Source organism: Malaya genurostris, chromosome 3 (genome assembly GCF_030247185.1).
Source record: "Malaya genurostris strain Urasoe2022 chromosome 3, Malgen_1.1, whole genome shotgun sequence".
Classification (NCBI taxonomy): Eukaryota; Metazoa; Arthropoda; class Insecta; order Diptera; family Culicidae; genus Malaya; species Malaya genurostris.
In genome coordinates, this window is record NC_080572.1 from 298,023,117 (window position 1) to 298,046,409 (window position 23,293).

Below are 23,293 nucleotides of genomic sequence, written 5' to 3' on the forward strand. Positions count from 1 at the left end.
TTTAATATGAAAAATTTGATTTTGAAATCGGATGAACAGTTTGTGTTTTATTGCATTCTTGAACACCATTTTTGTACAATTTATAGTTTCCAAGTTATCACGATTTGAAGAAAGTGCTTGCAAAAATACATACGCCCTTTTTAAAAATCAACCTTGAGTGAAATCGGTCTTTCCATCCGTGCAAAACGAACGGGTTACTATTCTAAAAACGTTTGCTGAAATTTCGATCGAATTAGACTCTGATTTGTCTTTTTTCTTGCTGTTAATTTCTGGAATTGTACGACTGGATCCCAATTTCTTCCGTTTACTCGTTGACGGAATAGAGCGAATGAATAAATATAAACTACTAAAAAACACGTCCGGTCTGCTATACACACCACAAACGAATGTCTCTCTTCCTTGATAGGGTAAAGTGTTATAATATGCCGCCTTTAAGAAAATATTGAGATATTTCTAAATGTATTGATATATAACATAACATATTTTTCAAAACGACCACGTTCTTAGTTTTTTCGCTTGCCATAGACATAATGCCCCAGCAGCCGTATAATATGCCTCACAACAAGAGACATTATGTCCTACAACAATGATGCAATATTCCCCTTGAAATGTCGCTATAGAAGAAAAACAGAAAAATAATTATTTGTGTAATCAACTAATAGCAATCGGGAAGCAACATTTTCGATCCTCCCAATGCTATATTTATAAATAAGTAAAACAATATTTTAAATCGAAGAATATTGTGGAATCGAGGGTGGGGTGGGGTCTCCGTTAAGTGACTCTTTTAGAAAATAGATGCATTAGCATTGCCAAAAGTTAGTTACTAACTTGCAACCAGTGTTGGTGATTGCCGAAAATTTGACAGAAGCTGCTATATTGCTATCTATATTGTATACAACATTTTCAATCCGGTAGAAGATGCTACAAGAATTCGAGTCTCTCAATGCATGAACCGCGAGAGAATTTTTCTACATTCCTTCGCTCCACTTCATACTCTGAATATTTCACGGCCCTTAAAAAAATTTTACAGTCTGATAATGATCGTTGCTGTGTGGAATTTCCCAAGAGAGAATCGCAAGTTGATAATTATCGCAGAAAATCGAGTCGATGATTCAACTTGACGATTCTCATACTAGGTGGCAATATTTCAAACCCCTTGTGTGGAGCATTCACAGACATTTTCATAGACACAACTTATACAAAGGTTATATGCACATAGTTAGAATAAGCGGCAATAGTAAAATGATTCTATCGCAATTGTCAACTGCCTGTATAGAATCGGATCGCGAAACGAGAATAAGCGACCGTTTGTTGCTTCAGAGAAGATCCCCGCAGCAGCGTGCTAACCTTTGATTCTCAGAAATGTCATCGAGAGAAATTCGCTCTCGCACTGGTGTCGATTCTATGTTAAATGAGCCATGCCGGGTTTTTGTTGTTGCGATGATTTCCAACTCTCTTTGATGGCACTGATTCAATCGTTGAAGAGTTGCCAGTGAACGTTCTTTGATACGATAAAAGCCATCCTTGCTTGCAACTGACTACAAGTCATTTTATACGAATAAAATGCTTATTTAGTGGGAGCAAAACCTTACATTGAGAAGCTGCCTAATGATATTTTTTTCAGTTTTTCATATTTTCCAGTAAACGACAACTGCCAAACTTGCATAGCAGAAAGATCCTACGAAAAGATAGTGTTAGTGATAAAATTTTTGTGTAGAAAAATCTTGAATGCTTAAAAAAAGGGGGCATTTTTGCCAGTGGCGCTTTATAGTACTTTCTCCTACTTGTGAGATCGAGTTGAGAGGGGAAGTGATTTGTATCCGATGTCAGAACATCGAACATTTAGTTAGCTAGTCAGGTGCAAAATTCATTATTGCTAACATTGGTTTGTTGCTCATGGACTTCGGAATTAGCATTAATAAAACGAACTTGATTTAGGTTGTATCTAACACCATTAAATACTTGATGCGATCTATTTATATCATGCTTTTGTGTACAATATTGTTCCTGTTTGACAGTTATGCTGAACGTTTATAGGTGTATTATATTTCCTAGTGTTCTTGTGTTTAGTTCTTATAAGTAGGTAAATATTTATAGGTAAGCTATTTACATTTATAAAATGTCATATTAATTTCTGGTTCATCATATGAAATCAAGAGTAAGTGTTTCATCATTCACGCTGTAATTCAGTAACCGAAAGTCGGCTCGGTTAAAAAAAATCAGTAGTTTTCAAACGAACCGTTAGATTATTTTTGTATGAATTTTGTTGTCGGTCAAGCGATCTCTAAGAAAATCAAGAGCATATTTCATAACATAACCGCTATTTTTTCATTTGTTGATAATTATTCTAACATGTATTAGCTCTGTAGAGTAGTATTAAATAACAATCTTGCCTTCAACGAAAATCCATATAGCTACGGAGAATTCGAGAACTCTCATGCAAACCTAATAATGAATTTCAACGAAATCTGAAATAGGGTTACGGTCATTTTAGCTTCCATGTCATATAGAAAACCCATTAGTTAGAGTAGGATCTGCCATCTCTGTTCAATATATTGGGTGAAAGGATAAGATGAAACTAGGTTTAATCGCTTTGCACATTTGTGTAACTGAAGTATTGACTCATTTTTCTTTAGTTTTTCCAGTAATATTGATTCATAGGATCGAAGTAAATGCATATCGGTCGACTACAAAGCAATTTAGTGATTCTAGGCAAAGTAATAAGCAAAATACTAATGACTAATACCAATGAAATTACTGAGATGACTGGTGGTACAGTTCCCCAGAGAGAAAGGAAAAGAATGGAGAGCAACAGAAAAAGAAAATGATAGGTTTTAAAAATAGAAACAAACAAAATTGGATTTTTAGTAAAAAAAACATAGACCACTCCCAAACACATATTTATCAGGGCTATGTGAACAGGCATCAACCCGGCATGGTTTTTAGTATACGCATTCGCATTTTTGGACAGCAAAATTTCTACAACTTTTGTGTGGCCTTGTTGCGCTGCAAAGTATAACGGTGTATATCCTTGGAGTGTTTTGGCTTCAACATTCGCATCTTTGGACAGCAAAGTGTTAATTATTTCTGTGTGACCATTCGTCGCTGCCAAGTGCAATGCTGTGTAGCATTTGGGTGTTTTATCTTCTACATTGGCATTGGTGGACAGCAAAATTTTAACCACTTCTGTATGACCATTTGCCGCTGCCAAGTGCAAAGGTGTCCACCCACTGTTTTTAGCTGCTTCTACATTCATATATTTAGATGCCAGAAGGTTAACGACTTCTTTATGGCCCTTTTGCGCTGCTAAGTGCAATGGTGTAAGTCCATCTTTTCGTTTCACGTTAATTAAATTATATTTTGCTAACATCTCACCATTTATCATTAAATTGATGATTTCAAATGATCCATTCCAAGCGGCAATGTGTATGGGGTTGCTTCCGTAAATGCTTTCTGATTCAAGCAAAGCTTTATTGTGAAACTTCTTGAATATCTCTTCGCTGTTTCCTTTAGCAGCATAATGAAGCAAGTTGCAATGTTCAAAATCTCTCGCGAATATGTCTGCTCCAGCTTTTAAACACTGGAATACTTCTTCTACATTGTTTCTCTCTGCAGCAGCAAACATATTTTGTTGAATTTGTATTGACTCGATTCTTTTGTTGATAGTTTGCTCCCAATCGGAAAAAGGCAAATAATTTTGGGATATTTTAAAATTAGAGTTTTGTACCAATTTGGTTTGGCTTCTCAACAATTCACGGGCATTGCTCGCAACTGCGATAGATGGTTCAGAAGTTAAAATATTTACTGTAGCATTGCCGTGCGCCAAATAGTTTCGCATCTGCTTGCCGGTCAGGACTGGAGTGTTCTTGTCCAGAAAGGCTGCAGTACTCCGTGCTCCCGCATCCAAAAGAGAAAACTTTTCTTCTAAGTATGCAAAAATATCAAGCAATACTACTTCGAGTGCAGAATTCTTAATGTTTTCATCTAGATCATTATTCATTGAAAGTAAATTGTGTAATGTTTGAAATAGATCGTGGAAATGTTTTTGATGCTTGGCTGCATTTTCTTCTTCAATTTGCTTCAGAGCTGTTTTAATCTTTTTTTGTAAGGTTTTGCTGTTGCTCTTAAACAAGCCAGACATATTTCCATGCAGTTTTCCCGAATTTGCAGAATTAATATCTTTTCTCACTGTTTTTATGAAGTCACCATATGTTGATCGTGCTCTAGTGCGATTTACGTGACTTTGCTTTAATTTTTCAATACTTTCATTAAATTCAGTCATTTCAATTTCGTTAAACTTCGCGATGTGTTGAATTTGCTTGATAAGTGAATTTATTTTATCTTCAATGTCTGCTTCACTTACTATAGGATTGAGACAGTTTCTATAGCTTTCAATGCAATTAATCTTATGAGTTTTGGGGTTTAAACCAGCATGAAGTTTCATGAATAATTTTCTTATAAAGTACCAAATTAAATGGATGGAGAGAGGATCAGAAAGACTGAATAAAAAAATAAGCAAATTTGTCGGAGGGAAGTAATCTTCGATGCTTATTTCTTTGAGAAATGAATCGAATATATTTCCTGAAAAAAAAAGCAATGGATGGGTTGTGGCAGGCTCTAGCAATAGAATTCCGCAGACATATTCTGCATGATTTTCAATAAATAGAACGTCCAGATATATCAGAGTATGCCCCAGTTTCTCTATCTCATTATTTAAAAAAAATGCTATGTTTGGTACCCAATTCCGCCAAATATCCACCATATATACTATTATGCTACTAGTAATTGAAAAAAACCAATTCAAATATAATTAATTCGGTTTCATCCCTATGTAGCATTTTTTTTAGTATCTTAAGTAAGATTGGATATTTCTTATCGAGAAAAACGTTGTGTATAGCCAAAATGAGTTGAACGAAATCTTTTTTGAAATCTTGTTCCATTTGACGAGCTTCCACACGTTTTTCGAATATATAATAATCATCCAATATGGCATGCGATAATGAATCTCGTAATCTTATAATTTTTTTCCATTGTTCTTCGTGGAAATTAGCGAGCACCAAATCACTTGCATCCTTCGATAGATGCGGGGACTGCGAGGTATTTTTTAAGCTTTCTCCAATCACTTGCAGAGCCCTTTCGGAAACAAGGCGGTGCACGTTTTCGTCCTCCACATCCATAAGCGCTAAGCCGATATAATATTTTATACGCGACAATGAGTAAATATCTTTCATTTGACAATGATCAGCATAGAGACTTTTAAAGTCCTTATTTTGGTCTAGAATTTCATTCATGTTTTCAGAACGCCTACGAGCAGTTTTACTTTTGGTTTTGGCAGATCCAGATAACGTTTTGAGATATTCCATACCTTCTTGGAAGTTTTTCGTGTGTTGCAATAATCTATTTTTGTTAAGTATTGCGTTGTAAAAAAAATTTGTTTCTTGTTGTCTGGTATGAGAATTCACAAATACACACAAGCAAAATTCCATTTCCTCCCACGGCATCTTGTTGTATGTGGATTTAAGTCGGTTTTTCAATACGTGAAGATTTTGCGCGATCATTCTGCACAGAAATAGAAATTTATCATCCACCATCGCACCCCCAGAAGAATAGTCGCGAACCAAAAGTTTCATCTTATCAATTACCCAATCGATCCGGCGTTTACATCCGGCGTCATCATCATCGACGGTTTCCGTAGGATTCTTAACATAGAAACGTAAATTTATAAGCTTTTCTTCTACAAATATTTGAATATCCTTTTCCAGGTCCACATTTTTCAATCTCAATTCTTCGTATGCATCCGAAAGAAGGTCATCCAGAAGTTGCGAGTGCTCCGGCATGCTGAAATCCTTATTCGGCCACTTTTCAATGAGAGTTTCGAGTAATTCCACACTTCCTGATCGTATGGCATAATAAAACGCGTTGTGACTCTCGTCATCAGTCTCAGTTGGCTCAAAGTTTTGCATTTCTCCCGATTTCTGCAGATTTTTCAGGAACTGAAGATCGTTGTTTCTGCATGCCAAAATCACATGCTGTCCGGTCAGTGCTTCACTTGGTTCCGACATTTTTGCAGCTTCCATGGTTAATTCTGTCTAAAGCTGACAAAGTTATTCCTTTTGCAGTTGTTGTTACCTGCGAAGATAAATTTTTGTTGAAACTTGGTTTTTTCACAAGGCTTTATTTTGAAAATTTGCAGAAATCAAAATTGTTGCGGAAATATTGTCATAAAATGATTCAGAATTCAGTCCTAGCTCAGAATTTCAGTCCTGGTATAGATAAATGATTGATGACAAAAAGACCAAGCCAAGAACTCACTTCCAAGGAACGCATTGAAGGAATCCAGGCAAAGCGTAATAAATATATTAAATGTTTATGTCCTCTAAATTTAAATAAATAAATTCTAAACTATGTCTAAAGAACAAATTATTAATTTATAAACTAATTTTCAGACTAGCCATGCTTCATGCAGTACCAATTTGGTCAAATTGTTGTTCCACCAGAAAGAAAACTTGTCAAGGATTCAGAATAAACTTTTGAACATGATTTTGAAGCGCCCTCCATGGTTTAGTACAAATGAGTTACACAGACTCACAAATATAGAACCATTAGATGTAATGTCACATAATATTATAAGAAAATTCCGACAAAAATCGATGCAATCTTCAATCGAATCGATTCGCTCTCTGTATTAGTCAGTAAGTTAGTATATAAGGGGCATTGCACGCAAAATCAGTCACCCAAAATTTTTTTTTTCATCTAACTATTTTTTTCGGTGAAGAACTCGAAAATATTCGACACGCATTTTTTATTTCTATATGGTACGTGGAGTTCTCAAGATATGATTTTTTGAAATTTCGCGTTTTCAAAAAAGAGCCTTTTTTCAACAGCCTATACTGTAAAATCTAATGTAGATACAAAAATTCATCCAAGACATTAAGTGAGCGTCTTTTCCTTAGCTTTCAAATAAGCGATTCCACAAAACAACCTTTAATGTTAATTTTTCTTCTTTTTTTGTTGAAAAAAGAAACCTTAGGGGTTTAACTCAATCTTGACAAAGTTTCAGAGTGGAAAGGTCAATACTTTCGGAGAAGTGCATTTTTCAATTACGACCCATGCACGTGCGGAGCGTAGCGCAGCATAATTCCCTCGGATACGAGCTTTAAAAGGCTATCCGCATTATGCCGATCCGACCGATCCGAGCTCTCCGGCGTTGACTTTTTTTCTGCTTCAGCTATTGCTGAGTTGCACAGTGCACATGCAGCTGTGTGCATGTGCAGCTCAACCATAGCCGAAGCAGAGAAAAAGTCAACGCCGAAGAGCTCGGATCGGTCGGATCGGCCTCATGCGTCTTTAACTTGTCGATACATGTCGTTCCACTGATCGAATCCTAACTTTGACACTTTATTGTTAGCGACGTTACAGTTAAGATTGCGGTGTACAAATGAATCCAAAAATTAAAAATCGTTGCTGTAGTCCGTTTAACTTTAAGACTCATGTTAGCAAAAATCAAAAACATTCGTTGCGTCGGGCTTCTTTTTCCCTTCTTGAGAAATTCGATTTTTTTGCAAGAAAATGATATTTTGTGTGCACCGTGTAGGCAGAAAACGAATAAAATTGGGACAAAGAATTTACGTGAGTATTAAAATAAGGATGACATACAATTTTGGAAAACTTGCGAAAATAAAGCAATTTTCACTATTCCGCTGTGAGGGAAAATTCTGCTGATGCAATAATGATCACAGACTCTGAATCCTCTGAGACTGATGACAATGATGATAACGTGTCTATATTCAGCGACTATACAGAACTAATTCTTATATTTACTTACATTGTAACATTGCATTCCTTTAAATTTTAAAATATCGATTGCCTTTTTAGAATGAACCATATTTGCCTTCCGATTATTTTACCGAGCTGAAACAAAAATTTCATGCAAAAGATGAGAATTTTAACTGTTTTGCCAAAAAACTGGAGTATTCGTAAGACAGCGCATACGATGAACATATCAAGATATTTTGTTACGAAAGTAGAGAATCTCGTGAAAAAAAAGGATTTTTGCGATTCCGGGAACAAAAAGTAAAAACTTATGTTTTAATCAAACTCTTGATGTCTTTATATTTAAAATCATGAATATTTATATTTTACAGAAAAACAATTTTCCCCTGAAATAGTAACAGATCGGCTGAAAAGTTCGTATCGTTTCTATGAGAGGGCGCCACTAGAATTAAATTCATACCAGTTAGTACCAATTAGAATTAAATTCATATCATACCAACCTTTAAAAGATACGTGTATAAATTTGACAGCTGTCTGATTATTAGTTTGTGAGATATTGCATTTTGAGTGTAGCTACTTTTGTTATTGTGAAAAAAAAAAATGGAAAAAAAGGAATTTCGTGTGTTGATGAAACACTACTTTTTGATGAAAAAAAGTGCCTTCGATACCAAAAAATGGCTTGATGAGTGTTATTCAGACTCTGCACCGGGCGAAGCAACAATTCGTAAGTGGTTTGCAAAATTTCGTACTGGTCATATGAGCACCGAAGACGATGAACGCAGTGGACGTCCAAAAGAGGCTGTTACCGATGAAAACGTGAAAAAATCCACAAAATGATTTTCAATGACCGTAAAGTGAAGTTGATCGAGATAGCTGACACCCTAAAGATATCAAAGGAACGTGTTGGACATATTATTCACGAATATTTGGATATGAGAAAGCTTTGTGCAAAATGGGTGCCGCGTGAGCTCACAATCGATCAAAAACAACAACGAATTGATGATTCTGAGCAGTGTTTGGAGCTGTTATATCGAAATAAAACCGATTTTTTTCGTCGATATATAACAATGGACGAAACATGGCTCCATCACTTCACTCCGGAGTCCAATCGACAGTCAGCTGAGTGGACTGCACGCGATGAACCGAACCCAAAGCGTGGAAAGACTCAACAATCGGCCGGTAAGGTTATGGCGTCTGTATTTTGGGATTCGCATGGTATAATTTTCATCGACTACCTCGAAAAGGGAAAACCCATCAACAGTGACAATTATATAGCGTTATTAGAGCGTTTGAAGGACGAAATTTCCAAAAAACGGCCTCATTTGAAGAAAAAAAAAGTTTTTTTTCATCAAGACAATGCACCGTGTCACAAGTCGATGAAAACCATGCTGAAATTGAACGAATTGGGCTTCGAATTGCTCCCGCATCCACCATATTCTCGAGATTTGGCCCCCCAGTGACTTTTTCCTGTTCTTAGACCTCAAGAGAATGCTCGCTGGTAAAAAATTTAGAAGCAATGAAGAGGTAATCGCTGAAACTGAGGCCTATTTTGAGGCAAAGGACAAATCGTACTACAAAAATGGTATCGAAAAGTTGGAAGATCGCTATAATCGCTGTATCGCCTCTGATGGCAATTATGTTGAATAATAAAAACGAATTTTGGCAAAAAATGTGTGTTTCTATTAAACGATACGAACTTTTCAGCCGAACTGTTAATAAGAGTCAAACAATTTTACGAACGTGACTAAAAAAAAAGGTAAAACTATTTCTGGAACACAATCGTTTCACTATGTTGAGCCGCACGGAGACAAGGAATTAAAAATAAAAGTTTTCTCTTCCCAGGACACGTTTGAAGTATTGAGTTTTTGTAAACCAGAAAAACCAAATCATAGAAAAATTGCAACTGTGCAAAAACTTTATGTCACCAATTGTGCTGCGGTACGCTTCGCACGTGCGGATCGTAATTGAAAAATTTACTGCTCCGAAAGTATTGATCTTTCCACTCTGCAACTTTACAAAGTTAAACCCCTAAGGCTTCTTTTTTCAACAAAAAAAAAAAAGAAAAAAATAGGCCCAAGTTTGAATTTTTTTTATTTGTTTGATAATTATTAGCTTTTTTAATTATATTAACTTTAAAGATTGTTTTATGGAATCGCTTATTTGAAAACTAAGGAAAAGGCGCACATTTCGTGTCTTGGATGAATTTTTGTATCTTTATTAGATTTTACAGTATAGGCTGTTAACACTCCAAATGCCAAGTCTCAAAAAAAGTTGGAACGGTAACTTTGAGCTGTCATAGCTCAGGTGTTTTTCAACGAAACTCAATAAATTTTACACCCTCGAATTTTGTGCAGTTCGTAGATTGATTCCAAAACTTTGTAACATACCATTGGTAAAGGAAAACCAATGAAAATTTGATTTTTTCCGTTCCAAGTTTTTTTCACGCGCTTTTTCCAATATGCCCTATCTGCAGTTTTTTAATGTGGAACACATTTTTGTTTTCTATATAGTGGTGCAAACCAGAAACTCAAGAAAAATACACGTATAAATGTGGTCAGGTTTTGAACAATTACAGCTCAGTCAATTTTGTATAAATTATTATCATGTCACCATTTGATTGGAAATATTTCTACGTATTGATTTGAATGTTCATATTTCATGTATTTTTAATTGTATATCATTAAAATGTTGATTAATAGCTAGCAGTGTCCTATTATGTCTGCAAAAAATCTCCGGCATACCGGATTTCCCTGCCATGGTCGACGGTTTTGAAGGAGTAAACGTTATATCAAAGGGAAAGCATCGCTCTGATTGGTCAATCGATGCAAAAGCGAATCTGTTGGAAGCACGCGAATCTATAAATAGAAGCAAAATTATAACTAACGGTCAGTCCTACGCGTAGCATGCTGGAGGTAGGTTGTTGCTAGACAGCAAAACAAAAATTGCCATAAAACGATTTGAAGCTTTAATTGCTATGCTCTGATCTTGTGTCATGAAAGATTGGATGAAATCCCATGTTATGTCGTTTCGCCTGAGAAATTGACAACAACCCCAGGGTAAATTTTGAGTGCATAAGATTAATTTCTTATTTATATGAGATGAACTCGATTGATAATGAGACAAAGTTTATCGCTTCAACCGAAATCGCAGAATGGTAGTAATGGTAGAGAAACGCTATAAAAATAACTACTTGCACACAAAAGTTGAACACAAGCTTGGCGAGAAGAAGCTTAAATATCGATTTCTGTATCGCAAGCATGTACAAACATATAATTGCCTACATTTGGGCTATTGATGTAATTTCATCGGCTAAAAAACAAATACAAATCATGAAAAATATAGTCTATATTCTGGGTTCGCGTGTTCGGTGTTGGTTCATAATAAAGACTAAGGGGCTATCCATAAAAGACGTCACGCTTTTTTGACGATTTTTGACTCCCCATCCCCCCTTTGTCACAAATTGTCACAGAAGCAAAGACCCCCCCCCCTCCCTATGTCAGGGCTGGGAAAATAAAGACCAAAACCTCATCAAAACGATCACTGCCGGAGAATCTTTTCATTATCAGTTGATCAGCGAAATTTAAATCACATCGATCAATATCGGTACTGATATTCCGTCACGCAATGGGTAGTAATTTTGAGCTAAAATGATTCTTGATTTATATAAGTTCAATCATTGGATGATTCGATAAGCTTTGATGTTGGTGGAGGAAAATCACATATGATCAAGATAAGACATGACATGATCTACGTCTGAAATCGTTGATCTCCTGCCCTTTTTCAAATGGAGTACAATTGAATAAACTGCATCAGAATCAGATAAGAGAAATTCTTATGATAAACTATTATCAATGCTAGCAAATCAAATTACTGAAAAAAATTCAGTGCATACCTTAAGTTAAACCGTTTGAAGGCATCTTTTTCTTTTTTACTCATATTAGGCAAAATTTATTAACTTTGCTAATTTGCTCGCTCCTCCGTGTACTTTTACTGATCACAACAGAAATGATTTCCTACATCACTTATTTCCGAATTTACAAGAAGAATCTTTTACATCAACAAATACACGTTTTCCTATAGAATGTAAACGTTAATTGTGGAGATTTTTTCAGGAAATAGGGCAAAGCAGTAATATAATTAGGTATTTCAAAAATGCGCTCATTGAAAATAAAGCTTGCTTCATTTAGAATTGGAACAAACTTTTGCTCATGTTGTGGCGCTCCTGGTGGACGGATTTGGAAGCTCTTGGTGCCCACGTGTCGGGAATTTTGTCAGCTTCACGTATGATTTTTGACATTCCGAAAATCGACTGTAATTTGTAAACAATCAACATGGAAGCCGAAAGAAAGAAAAAAAATTGTGCACAGTTATTTGGAAAATCCATTGTGGTCTGCATCTAGGCTAGCTAAACAGCTGAAATTGCCCAGAAATACCGTATGGCGCGTTATCAAATGGTATAAGGGAACATTGATGGCGATTTGGAAGCCCCAAGCCAATCGTCGGAGTGGAACTGTCGACCGGAAACTGCGTGGTAAGATTTTGAAGACGATTAAGAGGAATACTAATCTGTCGGACCGTGATTTGGCCAGAAAATTCGGTGCTGCCCATAGTACCGTGAAGGGAACTCGACTCCGGGAAGGAATCAAGTCGTATCGAGCTAGCAAACAGCCAAATCGGACCATGAAACAAAATAGTGTGGTCAAAATTCGTGCTCGGAAACTATATGACCAGGTGCTGACCAAGTTCAACGGGTGTCTTCTGATGGACGATGAAACCTGTGTCAAGGCTGACTTCGGTCAAATCCCAGGTCAAAAATTTTACTTGGCAACGGCTCGGCGGGATGTTCCAGCCAAATTTAAATTTGTTTTTGCCGACAAATTTGCAAGAAAATTTATGATTTGGCCGGGCATTTGCAGCTGCGGCAAAAAAACGAAAGTTTTCGTTACAAATAAGACAATGACATCGGAACTATACCAAAAAGAGTGTCTCCAAAAACGAATTTTGCCGTTCATTCGATCCCACGACCATCCTGTAATGTTTTGGCCAGATTTGGCAAGCTGTCATTATAGCAAAGCCGTTTAAGAATGGTATGCAGAGAAAGTGGTCCAGTTTGTTCCGAAAAACCTTAACCCACTCAACTGCCCCCAGTTCCGCCCTATTGAGAAATACTGGGCAATCATGAAGAGGAGACTCAAGGCAAAGGGAAACGTTGTCAAAGACATCAATCAGATGACGACCTGGTGGAATAAGATAGCTAAAACGATGGACGAAGAAGGTGTGCGCCGCCTACTGAGCCGTGTTACAGGAAAAATTCGAGAAATCCTTCAGAACCGTGACGAATAATTTTATCCGTATTTTTTCTTAAAAGTATGAAGAAAACGCTACATTTGTATAAAAAAAGATCTTGAATACAATAATAAATAACTGAAATACAGACAATTGTCTTTGTTCCAATTCTATTTGAAGCAAGCTTTATTGGACGTCACATTCCAAAAACCTCCCCCTCCCCCTGTCACAAAATGTTACGTTTTATGAAACACCCCCCTCTCCCTTGCGGCGTGACGTCTTTTATGGACAGCCCCTAAGCAGACTCCCGTGCATTTGCGGATTCAAAAGTGTGACGATTAATTGAAAATGTCGATCATTAGAAATTTTGGTTGCCTTGTTCCACATAAATGGCTCGAACAACCCCATTAGGCTGATCCTTGTAGTTTTTCAATATGCCCTATCTGCTTTCCAATTTTCTTTCCTTTGGCATAAACGTCGCATAGAAAATATTGAATACTTCAACTTCACCGAGTCATAACTTTGTTGTTAGTCAACCGATCTTCAAAATTTGTTCACCATTGGAAAGGTACTACTTCAACAAAAAAAATGCACTAAAAAAACTAACAATAGGGTTGTCTACCCAAAGTTATAATGAAAACTGTAAATAGATGACCTAAGAAAAGACGAGACTTTTTACAATGATCGTAAATATCTCGAAATTCAAAGCAAAGACCTTTATATTTTTATACATCATTCGATTGCTAGTGCTACCAGCTACAATTTTCGCTCAACTACCATTCCTGCACAATCAGAAGAAAAGATTAAGAAATCGATGAATTTATAAATATAAATGATTTTTTCATTTTTTTTTCCACATGTTTGTATATAACTCAAAAATTATTTTAGTTGGAAATGTATTATAAACAAAATTTACGAAAAAACTAAAAGTTGGATTTCACTGAAAATCTTAAAATTGAACTCTAAAAATAATTATGTTTTTGTATTGGACAAAAGATCTAACCAATTTTTATGCACAACTCAAACGGAAACAATTTAAAAAAATTATTGCTTGATTTTTGTTTTACAAGCAATTAAAAACAAAAACATATATCTTAAATTTTCCGCTATCCTAAACGACATCAATTATAATCGATAGAATATTAAAATTTAAGTATCGCAAACTTAGAATTATTTCGGAATGTATAGAATTTGAAAATTATTGGAATTTTCTATTAGTAAACAATTCAGAAAATGTAGAATTCCGAATTTAGCACTAAAAATCACACGAAATTAAGTAAAACTTGTTTTTATCCACCTAGTTATGTAATGATGCCTTACTCATATCTCTCTTATTCTCATATAAAAAAAGTATTCTTCAAACAGTTTTGTTTGATTTTTGAAAAACATGAAAGCTAGTGCATGAACTAGTGTAACCTACAAAATGAAACAGTTCTTAAATCGGTTAATCCATCTTTCTCAGTGAAGTGAGTTCCACTATTTCAGGTACTTATGAAACTGGAACTGCCCCGAATATTGGCTTTGTAGCAGCCTTTGCGATTAGCACCAACCAACCAATCAATTTGCAGCTTACAGTTGTATTCGTCTCGAAAAACAGCCTCTTTGTTTGAATGCTTTTTACTGAATGAAACCCTGAACCTATGTTATCAAAACTAATTGGCTCAAGTGGCATGTTCCCCTAGTTATTTGAAGATTCGTGCCTTGCCGTAGCTTCTCATCAACTTCCTGATGGGAAGGAAAGGATAAAAGGAACATGGAAGGGAATTGGGAATTGGGTGAGGTGGGAAAACAGCACAAAGCATAAAGAAATAAATCGTCCTGCATCCCCGAAAAGATGCTGAACGATCTGCAGGTGCCAAAATGCACGGTTGATAAAACCTCCAACCACCGAGAGGCCTTAGAGATTTTACAAAAGCGACACCATTCTGCACTTCCCGAAGAATGCAGAACGATTTCTTCCCGAATATGCACTTGAATTAATTTGACACTTTAGAAGACAAAAATACCTTATTTTCATATATAGCTAATAAATTACTTACATGATACGAATATTTTTCAATGAAAAAACCCAATGTTTGAACTTGCTCGAAAATATTTTCTGTCAAATACAAGAGACGGATTTTTTTTTTCGTTTGCCTCAATGTTAGATATAGCAGTTTGAAAATAACCTGTTTTTGAACTAGTTTTGCTCATAACTTCGGTTCAGAAAACGCTACCTGAATACGCCAGTCATTAAAAAATTGGTTTTAGCAAACTCTAAAAGATGTTCAAAGATACCTAAAATACGAAAAGAGAGAAATATGAATGCTAGAGCAAAAACCTATTTTAATCCACCTAGTGGTGTAATGATGCCTTTCTCATATTACTCATTACATCATAAATATAACCGTTAAATTCGCAAAAACAATTGTTTATTGAATAGAAATAGGATAATTTCATCGCCCTGTAACTGCGGAACCGGAAGTCGGATCCAGATGAAATTTCACAGTAGCTTTAAAGACAGTATGAACTTTAATTGAAATCAAGATTTGTAAAAATCGGTAATTTTCCACTTATCACGCTTTAGTTCCGGAACCGGAAGTCGGATCCAGATAAAATGTTCCACAAATTTTTAGGATATTATAAGACCTTTCATTTGAATCTTAGTTTGCGAAAATCGGTTTAGCTGTTCTAGAGATAATTGAGTGTAAACTTTTTCTCAAATTTTCACATATTACCGTATAATTCCGGAACCGGAAGTCACATTCAAATGAAATTCAATAGCTTGCTTGCTATGGGACCATAATACCTTTCATTTAAATTTTAGTTTGTGAAAATCGGTTCAGCCATCCCTGAAAAAAAGTGAGTGCATATTTTTTTCACTTTTTTGGTACATATCATCCTATATATCCGGAACCGGAAGTCGGATCTGAATGAAATTCAATAGCAGGCTATAGGACTATAAGACCTTTCATTTGAAACTTTGTTTGTAAAAATCGGTTTAGCCATCTCTGAGAAAAGTGAGTGCATATTTTTGTTACATACACACACATACACACACACACACACAGACATTTGCTCAGTTCGTCGAGCTGAGTCGAATGGTACATGACATTCGGCCCTCCGGGCCTCGGTTAAAAAGTCGATTTTCACAGTGATTGCATAGCCTTTCTATATGAGAAAGGCAAAAATCTGATTTTTTATGGAACACCCTAAGTTGCTCTTTAAACATAGCTGTAACACTGAAACCGTTGCAGATGACAGACTACTACGGTGTCCTCGGCAAAGCTGCTCGATATAAGTTTATCTACAATTTTGCCGAAGAATGCAGCCCTTTATCTCAATACATCCGGAAAATAAGTTTTGGATCACCTTAATAATAAGAGCCACCCTAATACCATGTACATCGACATATGGTTTATCTTCACTGATCATTTGTTTTGAAGACATCATAGCTCTAAAGTATAAGGTTAAGCCACAAATGTTTTTGTCCCCCTAAATTGTGGATCCGGGCCACTGTGCAATGCAATTTAACTTGGAAATTTTAAAATTTTCGATCTTTTATCTATTTTTTGAGATTCTACGGCAAACCTACAACAAAATCAGAATTTTAGTAGTTATCAATTGCGTTTGGGTTGTGCATAAAAATTGTTTAGATCGTTTGTCCAATACAAAAATATAACTATTTTTAGAGTTTTAGGTTATTTACTAAAATTTTTAAAATTTTCAGTGAAATCCAAGTTTCAGTTTTTTTTTTGCAAATTTTGTTTATAATAAATTTCCAACTAAAATAATAAAAAAATATATGTCATAAAATTTAAAAGTTTTGATTTGTTTTTTTGGCCAAATTTTCCCAATAATAGAAGTTCTCTGTATTTGTACCAAATTTCATGAGATTCTTTGAACGGAAATATATTTTTGATCATCAATACATTGTTTCTGGTAATGATTCCAATATTTTGAATCAAAAAATGTACATGTCATCGCTTTAATTTTTGAGTTATATACAAACATGTGAAAAAAAAAATGAAAAATTCATATATATTTATTAATTCATCGATTTCTCAATGTTTTCTTTTGATTGTGCAGGAATGGTAGTTGAGCGAAAATGGTAGTTGGTATCACTAGCAATCGAATGATGTATAAAACTATACAGGTCATCGCTTTGAATTTTGAGATATTTACGATCATTGTAAAAAGTCTTATCTTTTCTTAGGTCATCTATCTACAGTTTTCATTATAACTTTGGGAAGGCAACCCTATTTTTAGTTTTTTTTCAGTGCATTTTATTTCTGGAAGCAGTACCTTTCCAATGGTGAACAAATTTTGAAGATCGGTTGACAAACAACAAAGTTATGACTCGGTGAAGTTGAGGTTCTCAATATCTATTGAAAGATAGCTTTTTGGTCAAGTGTTGCTTTATAAAATATTTATTTTGCGTTGAAAGCCGACGTTTCGAAGGAATATCCCTTCATCTTCAGGGCAACTATACGGTTAACATACATGATTAGTCACAGTTTTCACATTATACAATTTCATAACAAATTGTTTACTCACAAACGACAACAAATATTTTTCGTCAAGTGGATTGGAACATTTAAAATGATCAAAAACGGGAACGGCTACTCTACACTAAAAGCACAAACGGTGTGAAAACATTAATTTTGAACGAACTACGATTTGAATTTGTATGCTTGTTTTAACTTACACAGTCACTTCCCCCGCACATCAAATCATATTAAACATTGAAGTATTTCTCAGTCATGGCTGATAATAGAGCAAAAATCAGAAAGAGATAGATGAGCAGCAATAGACAGTGAAAATGAGGAGATGTATACGTAGAAAAAAAAAGATATTGTTGTTAATGTGAGAGAGTACAACAAACCAGAGTATGCTGCATTTAAATTATGTGTATCGGTTCTAAAGTTAATGGTGGAACCATCTGTGAAAATGTGACACATTTCTAAAATTTGCAGTGCATTGATCCTATTATCTTGATCTAGAATCTTTGCACTGTCCAAATCAAAACTGTGTTCAGATTCAATCATGTGCACCATTAACGCTGTCTTTTTATATTCATCTGCTTTGCTCTCACTCTGATCGATTCGCGATGCAGGTGCCGCATGAATGCAGATAGGGCACATTTTGAGCTTGAAAAAAAAACTTGGAACGGGAAAAATCAGATTTTCATTAGTTTTTCCTTAACGATCGTCAATAATGATATACTTAAAATAATCTACAAACTTCACAAAATTCGAGAGTGTAAAATTTATCGAAATCGGTCAAGTAACAACTGATGTTACCGTTCCAACTTTTTTTGAGGCTTGGTGCTCCGCGTAACTTTTTTAGGCTTGGTATTAGGAGTGTTAAAAAAGGCTCTTTTTTGAAAACGCGAAATTTCAAAAAATCATATCTCGAAAATTCCACGTTCCATATTGAAATAAAAAAAAATACGTGTCGAATATTTTCGAGTTCCTTACCGAAAAAAAATAGTTAGATTAAAAAAAAAATTTTGACTGGCTGATTTTGCGTGGAATGCCCCATAAGTTCCTTTTCAACATTACACAATACAAGTAGGTTTACATATTGATTGAGGAGGGAGGAAGTGTGGCTGTGTTTCTGATCGAACATATTTCCTTTCCGAAACAACTCAATAGATTACCACCCCTCACACTATAATTATATTTAAGGGGGGAGGGTGTAATGTAGTAAGTGTTTGCTAACAGGAGGAATTTGAGGAAAAATGTTTCGAATTTTGCTGAAGTAGACATTTTTCGACAGGCACAGATGTTTATAACAACTAAAAGATGATCGAAGGGGCTTACCCGGTGAACGACCACGATAGGCTAAAGCCGGGTATAAATAAATGATATACAATACAATGATCGAAGGGGAGGAGGGTGTTGGTGAGAGGCAGATTTAGACGGCAAGTAGGGGGTTTTGAAAACCAATTTTCACCTGTATTTTTTTGTGAAACAAGAGAGGCACAAGAGTTTCAAGGTCGTACTAGATAGTATTGCTATTGTTAATTTGAATGTAACGCAAAATTTTGGCACATGTATAAAAGGTGAGAATCGATACTTCATGATGAGCTCAGATACTTTCTACACTACTCAGAGGTGATGATGATGATGATGATTTTTTTTTCAATATTATAATATAATTTTAAGGCACACTGCTTAAGCTCTAAGATGCCCGAGATGATGATGAAGATGGTTCCGCCTGATACCCCTACAAAGGTGTGAACTGGACGATTTATCTAAATGATAATAAATATTGCTTCACATATTTTAACCAGTTAACTAAATATAAAACGATTTGATTAATTCAGCAGGTATAGATGCTCCTTCTAAAGTGCAACTGAGATAAGAACACATTCAAATATTTCCGGTGTACTATTCAGGGTTATTCAAAAAAATTTCCTACCCGGGAAGATCCTTGAACAAATCAGTAATCGAACCCGATATCTTTGTCAGTATCAGACAGTAATTCACCAGGCCCTTCCCGCCGAAATTTGCTCTGCACCTAATTCGTATTACTGTTTTTGAATTAGTTGATTTTAGCAACAAAATTTCCAAAATAACTATGAAATTAGTTAAAATTGAGAATTCACTTTGCTGAAAAAACTCTTAGTTTTAGATAATGTGTTTAGTTGGCGAATATCCTGGACACAAACCAGTAAAATTTCAATCCAACATGAAATTCTCATTGACAACAAATTTTGTTACTGAAATAAAAAAAAATTGACTCTATTTATCCGTCACCATCATTGCTGAAAGACAGAGCAAAGAAAACAAAACTGAATTTGATTTTATTAACAAGTTTATTAGCCAAAAACTTATGAGAAGTTTCAAAGCAAACCAATCCATTGAAAAGCTAAAAAGGACAGTCTTCTGAAACTGCTTGCAAATTGTTTTGATGTTTTTCGCATGTGTTACGATGTATCCATATATAAATTTCTAAACCGATATGTAAAAATCACGCAAACTCTTAGTGGAAAGTGTATTTATTCAGAATTTGTGCGCATTTGAAGCGATTGTGTCAAATGATGTTTTTTGTATCTTCCAACCTTCTGGGCTACGCCGTCCGGTGTATTACGTGTATTCGGTTTTTGTTTTCCGAGTGCACAAAGTTTTCAGTGAGTTAGTCGATTTCGCGAAGTCGAATGAAGAAAACAGTGATTTAGAAGAAAAATTTTCGAAACGAAGTTTATGATTCGTTTATGTCTTTTTCTCCAATACAACATCGTATTTATACCTGCCAATATAGAAAAGACAACCGCGACAGAAATTTTTTTCGGTAGTAGTGTGCCATCTACTGGCTAGTCATTACGGTGTTAACGTTTTTTCGGTGACAGTGCGGCATATAGCTGCAAATTTCAGAAGCCAATTCAACCATTTATGTTGGTAGAAAACAACGTTTTATATCTCTAATTCAACTAAAATTTGTTGAATGGAAATGGAGTGTGCTTTAGCTGAAAAACGACAGCACGTTTAATTGGCGAATTAAACTAAAAAAATAGCCACTTCATCAAATATTTCATTATTATTAAGGGAATGAGAATTAAAAAAATCTAAATTAGCAAAGGTAAGATTTTTTTAGTTGCCTCAAAAAATAACTAACTAAAATCAGAAAATCATCTAATTTTTTCACCAAAATGCTGATTACGGTCTTTCCGTGTACAAACATCAGAGCCAAACCCAATTCCATCAAAAACTTCTTTTTTACCCCCACCAGGTTCGTACGTCAAAAAAATTAGCAAAACTTGCCGGAAAAGTGGAAAAAATCCATAAAGTTGTTTTGTATGGACAATGGAATTTTCCGTTGAAAAATTAATTAACTTTAATTAATTTCAAAGGATCTGGTTCCATTTTGCCGGGAAATTCAAAGAACTAAGGGAAAATAAACTTTACCTGCGAGTGTGTTTAAGTCTCAGCATAGCTACGATACAAATAAACGAATCGCCACCAAGTTTGGCACATGTACCAAAGGTGGGAATCGATAATTTTTGAAAAGCCCAGATACACTACTTAGGGTAATCATGGAGGAGATCTGCAGTAAGTTCACTGACAAAAAGGAAATTGAATCAAAATAGATTATAAGGTTATTTTGAAGGGGGAGGGAGAATAGCAAGTGCCCCGAACATGGAAAGTGTAAGGAAAAATTGACCGGGTTTTACGAAAAATTGGTACTTCTTTACGAGTACAGTATATTTCAAGCAACTAAGTGAGGTTCACAAAAATATTCACAAGAGGGAAGGAGAATAAGTATTCTCAACATTGATCTGAATTGACGAAATCATACAATCAATGTGCATTTTTCATGTAAATTGAGAAAACTGTCGACTCAAGGAGATGTAAAAAAGTTTACAACAACATTTGTATTAACTGAATCGTTATTCCATAAGTTAAAGCCTTGGTAAAATAAATTATATAAAAACTTTATTCTATAGTACGAATGTAGTTATGATGTTAAACAGCCTTTCGTTATAAAATAATCATTAGCAGATGGGAAGTTTTGAGCAATTAGGGGAGAGAATGGCAAGTGTTTATAGCCATGGAAGCCAAAGGTATTGTAGATCGAATGTGACGAGGAAGTACGGAAGTACGTTACAAGCACATATACATATGAAACTCGGATATTACTAAGAAGGTATTATAGAAAGAAAGGTGTTTTAAATTTTTCTCAATTTGTCGAGAATACCATGAAAATTATGAATCTTGTGAGATCTGAGATGGGACACTGATCATTCGCAATCTGAACATGAACGCAGTATTGCTCAACCGGGCTTTCGTCTAAGTTGTGTTTCATTGCAATTAGTGGCGTACCGAGAAAATTTGGCGCCTGGGCAAAATAAGAGATTTACCGACCCCATCGTTGGTTTTGGTTTAGTGAGCAAAAAAAACAAAGCTGAACTACATCTCCGTCAAGCTCCGGAACTTGGGTGACAAAAAAGTGTTCGAGCCCCGACCTGGAAGGATTCTTAGTGTCAGTAGGATCCATAGTACTAGCCATGCAATGATTCTGTACACTAAGAATCGGCTGCGAAGTCTGTTGAAACAGAAAGGCCAAATTCCACAAAAGGAATGTAATGCCAAGACTAGACTAGACTAGACTAGATACGCCACTGATTGCAATCATGGAGAGGACAATTTCTAAAAAAAATTTCGGCCTTGCCTTCAAGAAACATTTCCGAGCAACGCCGGGTAAATCAGCTAGTCGTCAATTTTTTCTTCTATCCGCATATTTTTTTTCAGATTGTAACCTCAATCACCTTCAAATGTATTGTTGCTGATACGCTTGGTCTGATAAATCTTGCCGAACATTTGACATGTTATTTTTTAGAATTACTACAATCAATCTGAATAAATTGGTGTCAAAATATAACAAAGTATATCGGTTCTAAGTTCGGTTATGTTCGATCGAACAACGCCACTGGCAAATTTGTACTCGCGATGGTGATTCGATTTTGGGTTCGGAGGGAATATAATAACACGCAATAATTTTACAATCGACTCACCTCAAATTTTTTTTATCTTATCAAAGGTAATTGATACGGATGGTGTAATTGGTTCTTCGCTGCATATGACCTCAGACTAAGTGTGTGTGTGTCTTAGGATTTCACCATTCATTTGTCATTACTAATAGACATTTTTTCACTCGTATGGTAGCTTAACAGAACTCGCACTATAACTTCTCCTTGGGCTGAAGTTGAGTAACACTTTGCTATTGGTAGTGTAATAATGGAAGAGTAATGAAATTTAAAATAAAAAAACGATTCTGTTTTATCACAACAAAATCATACTATTCTAAAAATTATGGATGGTGAAGTGAGTAAAGTCGCACCTTTTAAACGTTGAACATAGAAATGAAATCAAATGCACATTCATTAATATTAAAATCAGACTGCTCAATTATTATGGGCAATTTTTTTCTGCGTGGTGCCGCTTCGATATTTTGCCTGAGACTGAGTTCTGATAACGATATTAACGGAGTTATAGCGAATGGTGGTCTCCACTCGTTCAGGTCCCTTATCAGTAATTTTTCATGTGGTGGCTCAAAATTGAAGTTGTGTTCATCAAAACCATGCGAGTATTTTAACAATGGGTACCAAATTGATTCAATTTTGTTTGATGGTCAATCAAACTAACTTTGGCAACACTGGTCCCTGAAAATTATAAAAATTTTTGAATGTTATATTTATTGGCAATATACTAGGCTAATCATCATCGAGTCAGGAAGCTTGAAATTTTGC

At 35.3% G+C, this 23,293-nt stretch overlaps 1 protein-coding gene across 1 annotated transcript; it reads right to left on the reverse strand.

Moving 5' to 3' along the window:
• Nucleotides 1-1,972: 1,972 nt before the first annotated feature.
• Nucleotides 1,973-22,995, reverse strand: LOC131438017 (ankyrin-1-like). Its single transcript, XM_058607778.1, has 3 exons — nt 22,885-22,995; nt 22,559-22,764; nt 1,973-6,129 (listed from the first exon to the last, which is right to left on the reverse strand). Exon 3 carries the CDS (start codon nt 4,760-4,762, stop codon nt 2,633-2,635), a length of 2,130 nt encoding a protein of 709 aa, XP_058463761.1. The 5' UTR covers nt 4,763-6,129; nt 22,559-22,764; nt 22,885-22,995; the 3' UTR covers nt 1,973-2,632.
• Between the last annotated feature and the right edge of the window lie 298 nt (nt 22,996-23,293).